The sequence below is a fragment of the Hevea brasiliensis genome, chromosome 6, assembly GCF_030052815.1.
Source record: "Hevea brasiliensis isolate MT/VB/25A 57/8 chromosome 6, ASM3005281v1, whole genome shotgun sequence".
Lineage (NCBI taxonomy): Eukaryota > Viridiplantae > Streptophyta > Magnoliopsida > Malpighiales > Euphorbiaceae > Hevea > Hevea brasiliensis.
Genome location: NC_079498.1, coordinates 3,107,442 through 3,122,547, shown reverse-complemented (window position 1 = coordinate 3,122,547; position 15,106 = coordinate 3,107,442). Strand labels below are relative to the sequence as shown.

Here is a 15,106-nt window from a genome sequence, read left to right as displayed (position 1 = left end):
AAAATTTGAATTGAGAGATAATAAATAAATAAAATTTTGAGAACATAATTATTTTAAATTAACCATAAATTAAATGAAAGATATTTTGTTAACGAAACGAAACCTTAAAGATTAAATTGTTTCTCATAATAAATTCAAGCAGTCACCTGTGATTTTTCAAGATGAACTTGTAATTTACCCTATAATCTACTGGAGCTACTGGAGCATATCACTATATTATTCTCATGCATATTCTCTATCACCACAAGATTTCTAACTTATGCATTAGAGTGAAACCTCCAGCACTACGACGGGAGCCCTTTGAACTCTTCTTTAATTGCAGGTAACATTCAGCTTTGCTACATCAAATTCCAGAAACAGTCTGCAATCAAGAAAAAAGTGTTCTTATTTATAGGGCACGATTTTCTTCAGTTTAAGCCCTCCAAAAAATTGGGAAGGGAGTTAATAGCTTTCAGTTCTGAGAAAATAAATCCTAACATTCTGAGAATATCAATTCTTACAATTTTGTCAGACATCAAATGAACATTAAGGCTTTGAAATGCTTTAGGGGACTATTATAGCATTTACAAGCCTAGTCTAGCGGTAAATACACCTCACAACTTGGACAAGGTTCCAAGTTTGAGCCTCCCTCCCCCTCCTTTGTAAACAACACCCACCCACCATAAAAAATAATAATAAAAAAAAAGAGTAGCATCCATGCCATCTCTGTGCAATTTCCACCAATTCAGAAATGGAAGCTCGTCAAGGGATATGATCAGGTGGCCTTTTAACTTGGACATTCACTGTTCAGTTAGTATCTATTATATAAAGGATGACATGTTTCAGAAAAAATCTTCCCTCTCAGGGGCAGAGTCGAATAAAAGATACTCAGGAAAACTGAGTCTTCATAGATATCATCTCGAGCTTTGGACTTCACTGGAATTCAAGAACATCTCTCTATCTTGGTGATTGGAAACAGTAAATTCAGGCACCTCCTCAATATCCTCCGTTGGCTAATGGAATATGAAAAGAAAAAAAAAATTCAAATATCATACACGAAACAAGAGGTTTGCAAAAATGAATATAAAATGGTAATGTAAACATATGTAGGAAAAAGTCATACCTGCAATAATTGCACTAAACGCCATAGCAGAAAATCAATTATCATAACCAAGCAAAAAAGCTTCCCTGCCCAAGCACCACAGGAGAGATACCTAGAAATCAAATAGTTGTCAGCAAGACTGAGAATTCTTGATGAACTTCAATTGACTTCGAACCCTTATACATTGCATTCCAGCAGTTATAACTTCAAATTCACTATAAAAATTTTGGTGAGAGAACCATGCATGGCAGTAGTACAATTGCATTAAGCATCAAAGAATAACAGTACTTTTACGCATCATTGTGCTTCCAAGCAATTCTTAAGGATCTATATCATGAGTGATGACTAAATTTTATACTGGCCATCAATCCACCGCCACCCTCCTCCTTTATCCAGGCTTGAGACCAGCTATTTTTTGCTAACCACCAATTCCAGGAGATTAGATGGTTTAAATACTCTTTATGTTTAGATCACATAACCACCAAATACAAGCACTTCAAGTTCTTGTCATGCAAATAAATTTATAGAAAACAGTTCACCCAGTCGCCAAGATAAATCCATCTTAATGACTTGTACAAAATATGATTATCATCTAATAATAAATGATCTTATTGGTGCATACCGCGAGACTCGCTCTAAAAAATTTTGATTGGGGCATTTCAAAGCACGGTCATAGACAATCTCTGTTCTTTTGGCAACATCATGCCAATTGTAGAGTTTCTTCATCTGGCAGCAAACATTAAAACAAAAGGTTTGCAATTGCAAAAGTTGTAAAAATTTTCATAAAGATCTAAGTTATCATAAATAATGTACTTCACTTACACGCTCATGCATAATTTGTGGGTCAATTTTTGGAAGAAGAGAGATTGCCTTTTTAATTGCCTGTACCATATCACCAGGATCTGGTTCTGCAAGTACAATCATGTCATCTGGTAGGACCTACAAGGAGAAAAAGTTTGTATTTCCAGGAATTTAATCACTCCAACATGGTATTAGAAAAATATTCAAAGCTAATGAGATGCATAATCATATTAACCACATTGGAGAAGATGGCTCATGATACGTGCCTCTGGGACACCTCCGACGCGTGTACTGACTGTCAATAGTCCACAACTAGCAGCCTCTAATATTGCAATGCAGAATGCTTCTGTTAAAGAACTGTCAATAAGTGGCAAAAAAAGGGGGCAAAAAATTAAGGCAACCAAGAAAAAAAATAATATGAGAACAATTCAATGGAAATATGAAGGCATGCTAAAGCAATGGGATAAAGAAATATCTGCAGCGAAACTATTCAACCTGACTTAATAATGCATGAACCTACTGATTAATGCATGTGAATTTCAATTGCTCTCTCTATTTTCTTTTCTGGTATCATGCAGTTATTAAACAAATCATGCATTTGGAGAGTTCCTCTGTGTGTGTGTGTCCTCTTCCAATATCATGCAGTCCTAAAAAGTAACAAAGTATTTGGAGAGCTAAGTAGTGGGATCTGGTTAATTCCATGTCTTAAAAGCCAAGACATAGATTAGGACCATTATTATGTGCTATTATTAGGACTACATTAGATCAATACATGCCAAATTTTTTTTTTTCAGAATGAATTCAACTTTTCCAACTCCTTTAATAGATAGCTGAACAATTATAAACTTGAGCCAGGATGGATATTTCACAGAATCTCCACGCTTTGTGGTTCTATAAACTATTTGGAAGAACATTCACAAGCCAGCAAACTCTTCAAGGGGAGATGATAGATATTTTCATTAAAAGAATGAACCTCAACCCCCCAGTGTTTGTGCAACGTAGAAGCTCTGTTTAAGCTAGAAGTATGTAGTAAAACTGGTATCATTTACAATCTGTCTGAAATGAACTAAAGAGGGGTAGAGGACCAAATTTTCTTACCTTCTTTAAGGATAACAGCAATACACCCACTAGCTATTTTTATTTGCAACAAAGGCCCTACAAGCTATTGTTATAGTACTGTTTGTATTTGAAGTCAAGTCATACTGTCCATGACAAAGGAAGATTAACCTATAGTACACCAAACTATTTTTCTCTCCGACCAAGTGATCAACAGTTAAATCTAACTATCAGCTGATCAGAAATTGAAGAGACCTATCATATTGAAAACTTCACTTTCAAGTAAGTTGATCAAGTTACCAAATCAAATAGTATAAATTAAATTCAAAGTTGAGAAACTGTGGAACCTTTTATACCTGTTCAAGAATATGTGACCAGAAATCAGGACAGATCGCACACGTGCATGTGGCACAGCACCCAACATTTCAACTCGATCTTGAAGAGAATGTTTCTCCCTCATCTCTTCCAGCCGCACACGTTTAGGTCCATCTCCACCAACAATAAAACGAACCTGAATACAAGTTTCCCAATGAGTTGACAGGGAACCAAAATAACTAGAAAGATGGCACAATTCTGCTAAATACAGAGTTTCCATGTCACTATACTTTGTAAATGTATAGCTAATAAGAATAAAGAGTTTATCTCAATTGAAAGAAACACAGACTTCACAGAGGCAGTGCCTAGGTTCAGAACCAAGATACCATCCAGTTTATGTAGTGAAGCCTTGGTAGTTGGTAACCCATAGTTTACACATCAATTATAAAAAATGAAAATTGATGTTAAAAATATGAAATTTTATTAATGGACAATTACGTTGAGATTTCAGGAAATGGCTAAGCATTCTACATAGTGTGTCAAGAAGGTAAACTAAGTTTTGCTGATATAAATGAAACATCCAAAAGAGAATTATCCCTATGCTACAAATCTAATACAATAAAAAAGTGGAAGGGGAAAATAAGCCACTAAAAGAGTTTTCATCAAGAAACATCACTGAATTGAATAACATCCTATCAATCAAACCCAAAAAAAAAAACATCAACTCAACTCAACTTAACTAAGCCTTTATCCCAAGAATTTGAGGTCGGCTATATGGATTCTCTTTCTTCATTCTAAACAATTTTGGGTTAAATCCTCAGAAATGTGTAATGCTTCTAGGTCATGTTGTACTATTCTCCTCCAAGTCAGTTTAGGTCTACCCTTCTTTCCTTTCTATCCTCCAACCTAATGTGCTCTATTTAGGGGTCGCCACGGTTCAAGAACCGCCGGTTACGGTTCCTGAACCGCCGATTCAGGTTCAATGAAATTATGAACCTAAACCATACCGTCATGGGATGGTTTGGAAGATTGTTCCTAAACCGCCGGTTCCAGTTCGAGCCCTGGTTTAAAACGGTTTAAAGGACCGTTCGAAAAAAGACAATTCAAGACGGTTTGGAGGACAGTTTGGAAGCGGTTTAGAGACGGTTTAAGAGCGACTTAAATGAAAAAATTAGAGGAAAATTTTATTGATTTAAAATTTAAGTTATATTTGTAAAAATATTTTAATTTTTCTTAGAAATCTTTCAATCGAAATAAAATTAGAAAAAAAAGAATGAAAATAACTTATTTTTAAGAAAAATTTAATATGCAAAGACTTGAACTTATTAAAAACTAGAGATAAAATTATTATTATTTTTTTTAATTAGAAAAAGGTGCATGAACTTAATTTTGCTTATGTATCCCTTTAGGATTTAGAGGAATAAAAATTTTCAGTTATAAGTTGAGAGAAGAGAAATTGAAGTGATTTAGTCATGTGAAGTGTAGACATACGAAAACTCCAATTAGACAAGTAGAGCACATTGGGTTAGAGGATAGAAAAAAAAGAAGGGGTAGACCTAAACTGACTTGGAGGAGAGTAGTACAACATGACCTAGAAGCATTATACATTTCTGAGGATTTAACCCAAAATCATTTAGAGTGGAGCAAGAGAATCCATATAGCCAACCCCAATAAATTTTTGAGATAAAAGCTTAGTTAAGTTGAATTGAGTTGAGTATTTCTTGCCCTTTTTTTAAAAATTATATGATAATTGATAATTAAAAAAGTATAAAAGAAAAAAAATTAAAATAGAGGGTATTGAAAATTTTATTGAAGGTATAAAATAATAACAGAGTAATTGAGATAGTATTAAAAATTTTAGTAGGCATATAAAATAATAAAGTAGGGGAATTGAAAGAGTATTGAGAATTAAAAGGAGTGTAGAAAATAATTATTTAGAAAATTTGAGAGAAATTGAAAGAGTATTAAAAATTAAAGAGAGTATAGAGAATAATTGTGTAGAGAATTAATGATATATATATAAATGAATTAGGAGTGGAGTGAGGTATTTATTGAACTCTTTTGTATTTAAATCGCCAGTTTGATCCAGTTTCGAACTATCAGCTCAATCCGGTTCGAAATCGCCAGATCATGATTTATAAAAAATATGAACCTGAACCAAACCGTAGAAGGACGGTTTCGGTCCGGTTCAAAGCCGGTTCGGGTTTTGACCGGTTTCAATCCGGTTCAAAGCCGGTTCGTGTTTTAACCGGTTTCGGTCCGGTTTTGACAAAACCGGTTCCGGTTCGGTTCCGATTCGAAACCGGACCGTGGCCACCCCTAGCTCTACTTATCTAACTGGAGCCTCCGTATGTCTACGCTTCACATGACCAAACCACCTCAATCTCCCTTCTCTCAACTTATTCTCAGTTGGCACCACTCCTAACTTTTCTCTAATACTCTCATTACGGACTTTATCTAGTCTAGTATAACCATCCATCCACTTTAACATTCTCATTTTCGCAACTCTTATCTTAGACACATACGACTCCTTTAGTGCCCAACACTCACTACCATATAACATGGCCGGTCGTATGACTGTACGGTAAAATTTTCCTTTCAACTTATTGGGAATCTTGCGATCACATAAAACTCCGGTGGCACCTCTCCACTTCAACCATCCGGCTATAATCCTATGACTAACATCCTCCTCACATCCTCCATCTACTTGAAGGATTGAGCCGAGATATTTAAAGTGATTACTTTGGGGCAGTACCACTCCATCCAAACTAACTCCTTCCCTATCACCAGTTTGGCCTTCACTGAACTTGCAATGCATGTATTCTGTCTTCGTTCTACTTAACTTAACCCTTTAGCTCTAGAGTACTTCTCCAAAACTCTAGCTTTCTCTTTACTCCTCCTCGCGTCTCATCTATTAGAACTATATCATCTGCAAATATCATGCACCAAGGGATACTCCCTTTTATATGTTTCATCAATTCATCTAAAACTAATATAAAAAGGTAAGAATTTATAGCTGAACCTTGGTATAATCCAATTGAGATAGGAAAATCTCGTGTCCCCTCCCACTGTGCTCACAATAGTAGTTGCTCCTTCATACATATCTTTTAACACTTGTATGTACCTAATAGATACTCTCTTTTATTCTAACACTCTCTATAAGACATCTCCTGGAATACTATTATAAGCCTTCTCCAAATCGATAAAAATCATGTGTAGATCTTTCTTCACATCTCTATATTTCTCCATCAAGCTTCTAATGAGAAAGATCGCTTCCATAGTTGAACGACCGGGCATGAAGCCAAATTAATTGGGAGAGAGAAGTGTCATGACATAGTCAATGTTCCACAACTCTCTCCCACAACTTCATAGTATGGCTCATGAGTTTAATTCTCCTATAATTTGAGCAACTTTGTATGTCTCCCTTATTTTTAAAGATAGGTAATAAAAAAAACCTCAAATAATAAAAAAATTGAACTTTAACATTATTTTTAATTTCGAAAATGGAGTCTAATTGTGCGAGGCTTCCTATATTACAGGCTGGAAGGAGAGTCAGTGATGTAGGGCAGGTTAAGGAACCAGCCTATGGATGCTTTATGTTTGACAAATCTCAAGCAATTTATCGGTTTTAGTGTTCTTTTTAAGTAAGAAGGGACACTACACTTAAGAGTATGAATTAAAGCTTATTAAAGAGAGAAAGGAGAAATGCTGGTTGTTTTGAAACTACAAACAGTAACTGAATTGCAGTAGCAGCAGAAGAAAGAAGCAGTGGCAAACTGGAGGTATAGGGAAGGAAAAAGAAAAAGAACAAGAAGAGAGGAATATGAAGTAGGCACCAAGCCTTTCTAATCCTGAAGAAAAAAAACCACTTACATAGGTAAAGACAAACTCAATAACTAATCCTACTCCACTTGGAATTAGGACAACTAGAAGAACTAAAACATTACTAGATGGAAATAACATAATCAGTAATCATAATCATTTTGGGATTCCTCTCATTTTGGAAATAGGAATCCCAAACTAGGAAAAGCTCTAAAATAATTCTAAATAGGAATTAAATAATCATGAAACATCATGTACACTAACTATTAAGGACACTTAGACCAAATTTTGCCTTAAGTTTTCAAACAGGATAAATATCTTTCCCGAAATCTTGCCATGACAAGGCTACTGCATCAGTTTGATTGTAAACAGCCGTCCCCTTGTATTGGACAGGTTGTTTCTGTAGTTTGAATCCATGATCTCCAGGTCACTATGATGACCAGGCTATCTGCTCCCAGCCTCCTAGAAAATAAGTAATTATTTGAAAGACACCACCAAGAGGTCCTTCCTCTCATCCTTGCTAGTTCTACCAGAAGAGATGGGAATGACAAAAGCAACCTTGCTATTGCACACAAATGAGTAAATGATACATGAGAAAAAACTTCTTACAAATTCATGAGAAAAGAAAATGTAGGTGAAAATTGCACATCTCCCATGATTAGACCTGAATTTTCATGAGTTCTACATGAAAAAGCATTTTGGTTTAATCTAAGTGTACATCTTCCTCAGCTGATTCATAAAGCTTAGCTCCTAAGGAATGGAAATTATCAACCATTCTTTACACATTTACCCTCAGACATCAAGTTAACCTAACAGGACAAACATCAATATTTGCATTGGAACAACACAAATGCAAAACTACATAAGATTACAAAGTAAAATTAGTAGTGAGAGTATATCCTTCACAAGAACTATTCATACTTTCTTTTTGGAGTGTGGTGTTGATATGATGGGAGATAATAGTAATTTTGTTGATATATCATTGTGTAGATGGGCATATTCCGCACAGTTGCCCAATATATGCTGGTTTTCAATATTACTAATTGTTTATAAAGAAGCAAAACCATCCTGCCAATAAACCAAGAAAGTTAACCCAAACGCCATGTTGGCGTGAAAGCACAATTAGAAGTCCAAATGATAACATGGTCAGAACAACTTACATTTGGAAACAGATGGCAAACTTCTGGAATGACTTCAACGAGTAAGTCAGCACCCTTCCGATAAACCAATCTACTTATGACAACAATGACAATTTCATTACCACGAGGTCTCTCAGGACCAGGTTTGAACATGGCAGTGTCTACAGCATTTGGTATCACAAAGACCTTTTCTGGAGGTACACCTGATCGTAGCACCGTGTTTTCCTTGCTTGTATGAGAAACACAGATGGCCTGGCTAACATCTGCTAAAGTAAACTGCAATACTTTGTTCATGTGGATGCTTCCAACATCAGCAAAACCATAGAGTGAATGATCAGTAAAAACAACTTTGTATCCCATTGTACGTGCATGCATCAAAGCTTCATGACAAAGAGTTGAGAAAGCTTGATGACCATGCACCAAAGATATTTTTTCACGAATAAGAATAGTCCTTATAATTGGAAGTGTCCCATAAAAGGTTGGTAATGTGTTTTGCATAAGAAATGGTCTCCATGGTACATAGTAAACTTTCAGGCCACCAGTCATGTATCTGACCCCAGAGCGATTACCATAAGCATGAGTCATAACCACCACCTGAAAATTCTTGTATTAATTAGTTTATGCAATCAATAATATCTAAAACCAACTAGGAAATCAATTTTGATACTGATTTCAGGCAGACACGAGGCTCAAAATACAATACATTGGAAGAGAAATGATAAAAAATACCAGAAAAGAAAAGTTATATAAAGGAATTAAGACAGAAATAAAAGTAAAAATTTTAATGATATTCTACTTTTTTTTTCCTTTAGGGGGGTGTGTTGGGAAGCCAAAAAGAGAGCAAGGAAAGATGAGAGGAACCTTTTTAAAAAAGAAATTAATCTGTATTTTACTAAACAAAAGGATAAATATTCAAAAATAATTTATCTCCAACTGATTTCCCCTTTATTTCATTTCCCAACCAAAAATAAGGATATCCAAAATCTTCTCCCTTTTTCCCTGCATTCTACTAATGACTAAATAGCACAGCAAGCTAGAAGGAAAAGTTGCCAAATCTACAAACTGATTGACAACCTCTGACCTTGTGACCAAGCTTTAGTAGACATTGTGATAGGTAATAGATGTGGCTTTCCACGCCACCAAAGTTAGGATAGAAAAAATCTGAAACCATCAAGATTCGGTGCTTCTGATATGCCATTAGTCAATCAATCACCTGCAGTAAAAAAAATAGTCGTCAATAAGGACAGGATGTATCCATGGGGTAAGAACATGAAACACATGGACAAACTCGAGCACCTTACAAATTAAAGGAACACACTAATAAGCAATAACAGCATATACAAATAGTAATAATAGGCTCTAAAATTGTCAAAATCTTTGTCACACTGCAATTCAATCGTCTACATATATATGTAACCAGAAAGCACCCCTACCTTAAATTCTTCAACACATAAGCATGTAAATGATGAAACAAAGAGTTCTTGTCACTCGTTGCCAACACAGAATCAAGAAGTTTTTTTGATCTTCTTGATGACTTGGTGTCATGGCAATCATGGCTACATTTACCTCTTCATGGCTTAGGACAGATAACACAAAAGAATATCAGTACTTCCAACTGAAAGAAACCAATTGAATTTATGATACAAGTTCTACCAACTTACGTTGTGAACCAATATCAGCATGCAGACACATGCGCAAATGGGATCAGAATTTAATCAAATCACGTGGGAACTTAAGAGGTATCCGCTCACCACAAAATAGCCAAAAGCAGTAGAAAACATTCGTTTAAAGCACAGGGTTCAGGGGATGGAAAGAGAAAAAGAGAGAATGGCAATAGATGAGGGACACAACTTGGTGTATTTGGCATTGTAGGTACAGCTTCGACTGAGAAAAGCACTACCCAAAATGTTTAGATTAAAAGCAATTAAAGTTTTATTTTAAGACTTCTTTTCTTGCATGTTTTTTTTGGACATAATAGCTCAAAAACAACTCAAAGGTAGTTTCCAATTGCTTATGGGAAGCAGTTTCAAAAGCCCAAACCAGTTTAACAACGAAGAATTTGTATGTGAAATTAAAATAAGTAAAACCTATAGTTGAAAACATGGCATTCCTTTGGCTTTCTATACATAATGGAAATTTTTTAGATATGGAAAATATTATGAAGGATGATAAATAGCATCTCCCGTCAAGCTTTTAAAAAGTTGGTCTGAAGGCATTCAAACCAGATTTGGTAATTTATTTGCAGACCAATGCTCTAAACAAACATTATGAACTCCAGTCTAGAGAGACATCACCCACATCTCTTTTTTCTTATTCTATAAAAATCAATCCAAACCAATTTAAATGCGAGAAAGATAATTAAAGAATAATTCAACAAAATTTTCTTATGGCCAACTAAAATTTTGGCAGGAATCCTACAGAATATGAAGAAGATACACAATTCTCTGGATCTATAAATAAATGCCTTGTAAATAAGAATGAGTGAATCAACATAATCCCGTCCATCACTTGATGACAATACTATCGCAAATGCATCCTCTCTATTCTATCACACATTTTGGAGCTCTGCCTGCTAGGAAAGCTACTTTTTCCCTCTACTTCTATAATCGGTTTCCTCACACCAGCCAACAAGAAGTGACTTCATGATGCCCATTTCACCCAGGAGCAGGCAGAATATAGGAAATAAATTATTTCCCCCATTCCATATTAAAAGCAACAACCAAATTATGGATGAGAACATGATCACCAATCAGCCAAAATACTATCCAAGATTTTCTTTCCTCTATGTTAAATATTAGGAAAGTGGTAGACAAATTACATATTAATTCATTTCAATTAGGCTTATACAAGTGATCAGATTACTTTACACATCAAAATGATTAGTCAATTTAATGTTACAACTTAATCACTTATATTTATTATCTACCCTTTCATCCCCACGATGTGAAACTTAGATTCCGACACTCCCTTCTCACAATGTGTAACTTAGATTCCAACACAACCTTATGAGCAGCCAAAATCCACCGGCTCGAGTTTTAATACCATTTTAAATTTTAGAAAATATTAGATAAATTACATATTATTATTTTAATTCAGACTTATATAAGTGATCAAGTTACTTTACACATCAAAATAACTAGTCAATTCAATATTATAACCCAATCACTTATATTTACCATGAGATTTAGATGGATTCCGAACACTCAAGCAGTGGAGAGTCAATAATAACAACAAAAAATAGAGTTCTACCAATAATAATAAAGGAAGTGTCCAGATAGAAACAGTTCATTAATATCAAATAATATTATACAAACTGTTTTATCCCAATAATGTAGGGTGCTTGCCTCTCGCACTATCTTCATCTTGGCCCCGGTAATAATTTAAAACAATTAATTAAGGAAACGAATCCTAAAAGATTTCTGAGCTTGTGCAATGAATTTTATTTCCCTACATGAAATTCTTATAATCAGTATAATATCAGTCCCGAACAAAAGATAGGGCCATAAAAACTTTATATCAGTACATAACAACCCACTGTTCCAAACTCCAGGTAGATATGTAGATTGCAACAGCTTTAGCCTTCAGAAGATTGCAAAAGAGCCCAGAAAACACAATCATGTGATAGGACCATAAACTCAACGAATTACAGGTTTGCTGTTATAGGCCTCTCTTGCTTCAAGCACATCTGGGCAGTAACGCTCCACAAGAACTTCAACCTGTTCAGCAAATGACTTATTCCCGTGCTCACCAAGGTGTTTGACCATTTGGTTCCATCTCTTTCGGCACACATCACCAGATCTATGCTCCAGAAGATTATCCCAGTCCACATCTTCCATGCAGCAAGCGTCCAAGTCATAGAGCGCAATCACAAGTTGGTAGTCATCTACATCAAGCCATTCACCTTCAGCTACCATAGGTGAAGTTAATTGGTGATACCATTTCATGCAGCACATAGGAGTAGTTCTGGTCCCCAGCTTGTCACTGATAGCTGTCCAACAGATATTATCTCTCAACATACCATGTTTGGATGATCTCGTTTCCTCACGAGCTTTCATACGCAAATCCATGTTCACTAAATCAAATAAAGTCTGGTACTCCTCTTGGGACCATCGTCCCCTTTTCCTATTAGCAACTTTTATTCTACGCCATGTATCCTTGACATGAATCCTATGTTTGCCAAGTGCTTCAGCCAAAGTTTTCCAATCTGATCCATATTTCTCATGAAACTTAAGCACAAGTTCACACTCTTCTGCAGTCCAAGAACGTTTTTTATCCCTTTCAAACAAGATATGGGCACGATAATAGACACTAACAAAAGGCCTCCAAGGTAAGGCTGCCCCTATTTCCTTCCAACAATTTTTAAGTTCAGGGTACTTTTTACAGTTGAGAACCATCTTCAGGCCTTCTTCACCCAATCCATGAGCACTAATGTAGTTCAAAACGGCTTCTTTAACCATCTCATCTTCCTCACGTGAGAATCGCTTCCCCTGCACCAATTTCTCTTTCTGAACAGTCTCCCCACTTGGACCATCAGATAAAGGGAAAACCTCCACCTGTTCAGAAAAACTTACTCTCTTAGATGTCCCTTTTGGTGTAGACCTTTCTGATGGATTAGTAGCCTCAACACCTTTGCTGATTCTCAGTTCTCTTTCACTACCCTTTCCCTCTAAACCATTTTCAACTGACTTGACCTTCTTCTTCTTGACTTTCTTAACATTATGGCCTTCTATTTTTCCACCTCCTGCCTTATTTTCAATTGAATATTCATTACCTTCATTTTCTCCCATTTGATTGTTTTGGTTACCTAATTTCCCATCCATTCTTTCCCGAGATGCAGCTTCCAAATAAACATTATGCTTTTTCTTTTTCTTACTCTCCTTCCTTGAAGGTTCAACATTTTTCATGATATTTCCATCCAATTCACTTTCATTTCCAACATCTTTTCGATCACTTTCATCAATCATTACCCCAGTATCCCTAACATCCTTCTCCCTCTTCCGCTTTTTTCTCTTCTTTTCATCTTTTCTTCCATCCTCTGCATAAAGAGCATGAGCATCTAGGTTTTCATCTTCAGCTGAATCAATGTTACCGCCATTTTCCTCAATTGCATTACTTTCATTACCAGGTGTCTCAGCCATGACTTTTGGTGACTTAGCCTCCAAATCAACATTATGATGCTGCTGCTGCTGCTTTTTCTTCCTCTCCTTCCTTGGAGACTCAACATAATCCGTGATAATTTCATCCAAGTGATCACTTCCATTTTCATTTTTATCTTTGCTCTTTTTCTTCTTGTGCTTATTTTTCCTATCTTTTAGTACTCCAGACTCATAATTGCTCTCCAGATCTATTTTGGCATCCTTTTGCAGGCTCATCTTCTCCCCTACTCCAGTAAAGGCCTCCTTCAAATCCTCTTTACTTTCACTAACTTCCCCACCAGTATCACCTGCCTTATTTGGCTTCCTAACTGTCTGAGATACTACATAAGATTCAGCATTAATCTGCTCTAACTTCCTTTTCTTCTTCTTCTTCCTATTCTTCTCTATCTCATGATTACTTAGATCTATGTCACCCCCTAGGCTAACATCCTCAGTTTCAGTAGCACTTAGCTCAAAATCATAACCATTAGCCTTGTGCCTCTTAGTGTTCTTTTCCTCATGCTCATTACTCAAAGTCAAACCTTCCCCTATACTCACAGCTGATGAATTTGCACAGGGAGTCATATCCTTGGAGGAATGGACTTCATTTTTCTTTTTGTCTCCCTCACGCCCTTTCCTCCCAACAGTTTTAGTGCCCATGTTGATAAGTATTTCCCGTGAACCTTTCGACTGGTTATTGCAAATCCCCAACACAAATCTGCAAACAATACAGATACAAAGGGATAAGTCAGATAACCAGTCATTTCATAAAAGCCACAGCCTTAAATTTCCAATTTTACAACCCCATTAGCTTAAAATGAGCTACAAGACCAATTTGCATATGGGGTTTCATCACGCACCATCCAAAGCATTTCCAAAACCAGCACATGCAGTGGCTCAATACACATTCTAAATGGGCAATCTAAAGGCGTAAGCTCATCTAAAAGTCAAAAGCGCTCCTTCAATTTTCCACAATTCTACCTAGTGCGCACCAAATTAAAAACAAAAAAAAAAATCACCGCCTCCGATCAACCCTGAATCCTAAAACCCTAAATAACTATATATCTAAATCCACGATACACCCAGAACCTCTAAAACCTCTAAAGTGAACTAACACGATTTTGCGCATCGGCTACGAGATAACCACAAAAACAAAATAAACAAAGTCAGAAACAATCTTCTGAATGCTAAAGGACACAGATCAAAAAAAGCCCACTTAAGGTAAAATGGGTTAAAGCACATGCATGACTTTGAATCTCATCAAAAACCAAAGGCCCCATCGATACATTTTCTTTTAGAAAACAGAGTATAGATCTTACAGAACGAAACAAAAAGCTAAAAGAGACTGGAATTCGGTCTTACCTCGTTATAGAAACAGACTTCGAATTAATCACTGAAAATTCACCAGGGCACGCATTCAATTTTCCAGAGAGCTAGCATTTGCGTGTATAAAGAGGAGGCAGAATATTGACGCTACCATCAGGTTTTCGTTATTTAACGAGGACGGCAACGGCTCTGTCAGTACCCGAGTCCAAACCCGAGTTGGTCTGAAATTCAATTTCGATGACATGGCTTTTTCAGTGGTTGGATGATACATTAATTAAAAAATTAAAATTAAATTATGAAAATATTGAATAATAAAATAATTTTTCAAATTGCTTTTTAATAACATTTTAAAGAATAAAAAAGAATGCCCACTGTAAATAATTTTTTCTTTTTCCTATTTAAATTTTGTTTATTTTATAAAAAAATAATTT

At 35.8% G+C, this 15,106-nt stretch overlaps 2 protein-coding genes across 3 annotated transcripts; both read right to left on the bottom strand.

Annotated features, from left to right (window-relative positions):
- Window positions 1-367: 367 nt before the first annotated feature.
- Window positions 368-14,849, bottom strand: LOC110661888 (phosphatidylinositol N-acetylglucosaminyltransferase subunit A). Of its 2 annotated transcripts, XM_021820704.2 has the most exons (10): window positions 14,712-14,818; window positions 9,648-9,790; window positions 9,296-9,427; window positions 8,236-8,808; window positions 3,295-3,449; window positions 2,149-2,239; window positions 1,904-2,020; window positions 1,704-1,807; window positions 1,103-1,193; window positions 368-992 (listed from the first exon to the last, which is right to left on the bottom strand). In XM_021820704.2, exons 3-10 carry the CDS (start codon window positions 9,410-9,412, stop codon window positions 894-896), a joined length of 1,347 nt encoding a protein of 448 aa, XP_021676396.2. In that variant the 5' UTR covers window positions 9,413-9,427; window positions 9,648-9,790; window positions 14,712-14,818; the 3' UTR covers window positions 368-893. The 2 variants fall into 2 exon arrangements, with proteins under 2 accessions (XP_021676396.2, XP_021676395.2); XM_021820703.2 differs by lacking the exon at window positions 9,648-9,790 and having other exon boundaries at window positions 14,712-14,849.
- On the bottom strand, window positions 11,440-14,853 carry LOC110661887 (uncharacterized). The gene is made up of 2 exons (XM_021820702.2): window positions 14,712-14,853; window positions 11,440-14,067 (listed from the first exon to the last, which is right to left on the bottom strand). Exon 2 carries the CDS (start codon window positions 14,007-14,009, stop codon window positions 11,850-11,852), a length of 2,160 nt encoding a protein of 719 aa, XP_021676394.2. The 5' UTR covers window positions 14,010-14,067; window positions 14,712-14,853; the 3' UTR covers window positions 11,440-11,849.
- Between the last annotated feature and the right edge of the window lie 253 nt (window positions 14,854-15,106).

Excerpts from the sequence above, each read along its gene's own strand:
- LOC110661888 (XM_021820703.2), bottom strand. The coding sequence starts at position 9,412 with ATGGCATATCAGAAGCACCGAATCTTGATGGTTTCAGATTTTTTCTAT. Across the intron at positions 3,450-8,235 it reads TTTGCCATCTGTTTCCAAAT|GTTCGTTTTATTGTTGGTGG; the intron begins GTAAGTTGTTCT and ends ACTTGTATTCAG. Across the intron at positions 993-1,102 it reads GTTTAGTGCAATTATTGCAG|CCAACGGAGGATATTGAGGA; the intron begins GTATGACTTTTT and ends ATATTCCATTAG.
- LOC110661887 (XM_021820702.2), bottom strand. The coding sequence starts at position 14,009 with ATGGGCACTAAAACTGTTGGGAGGAAAGGGCGTGAGGGAGACAAAAAG.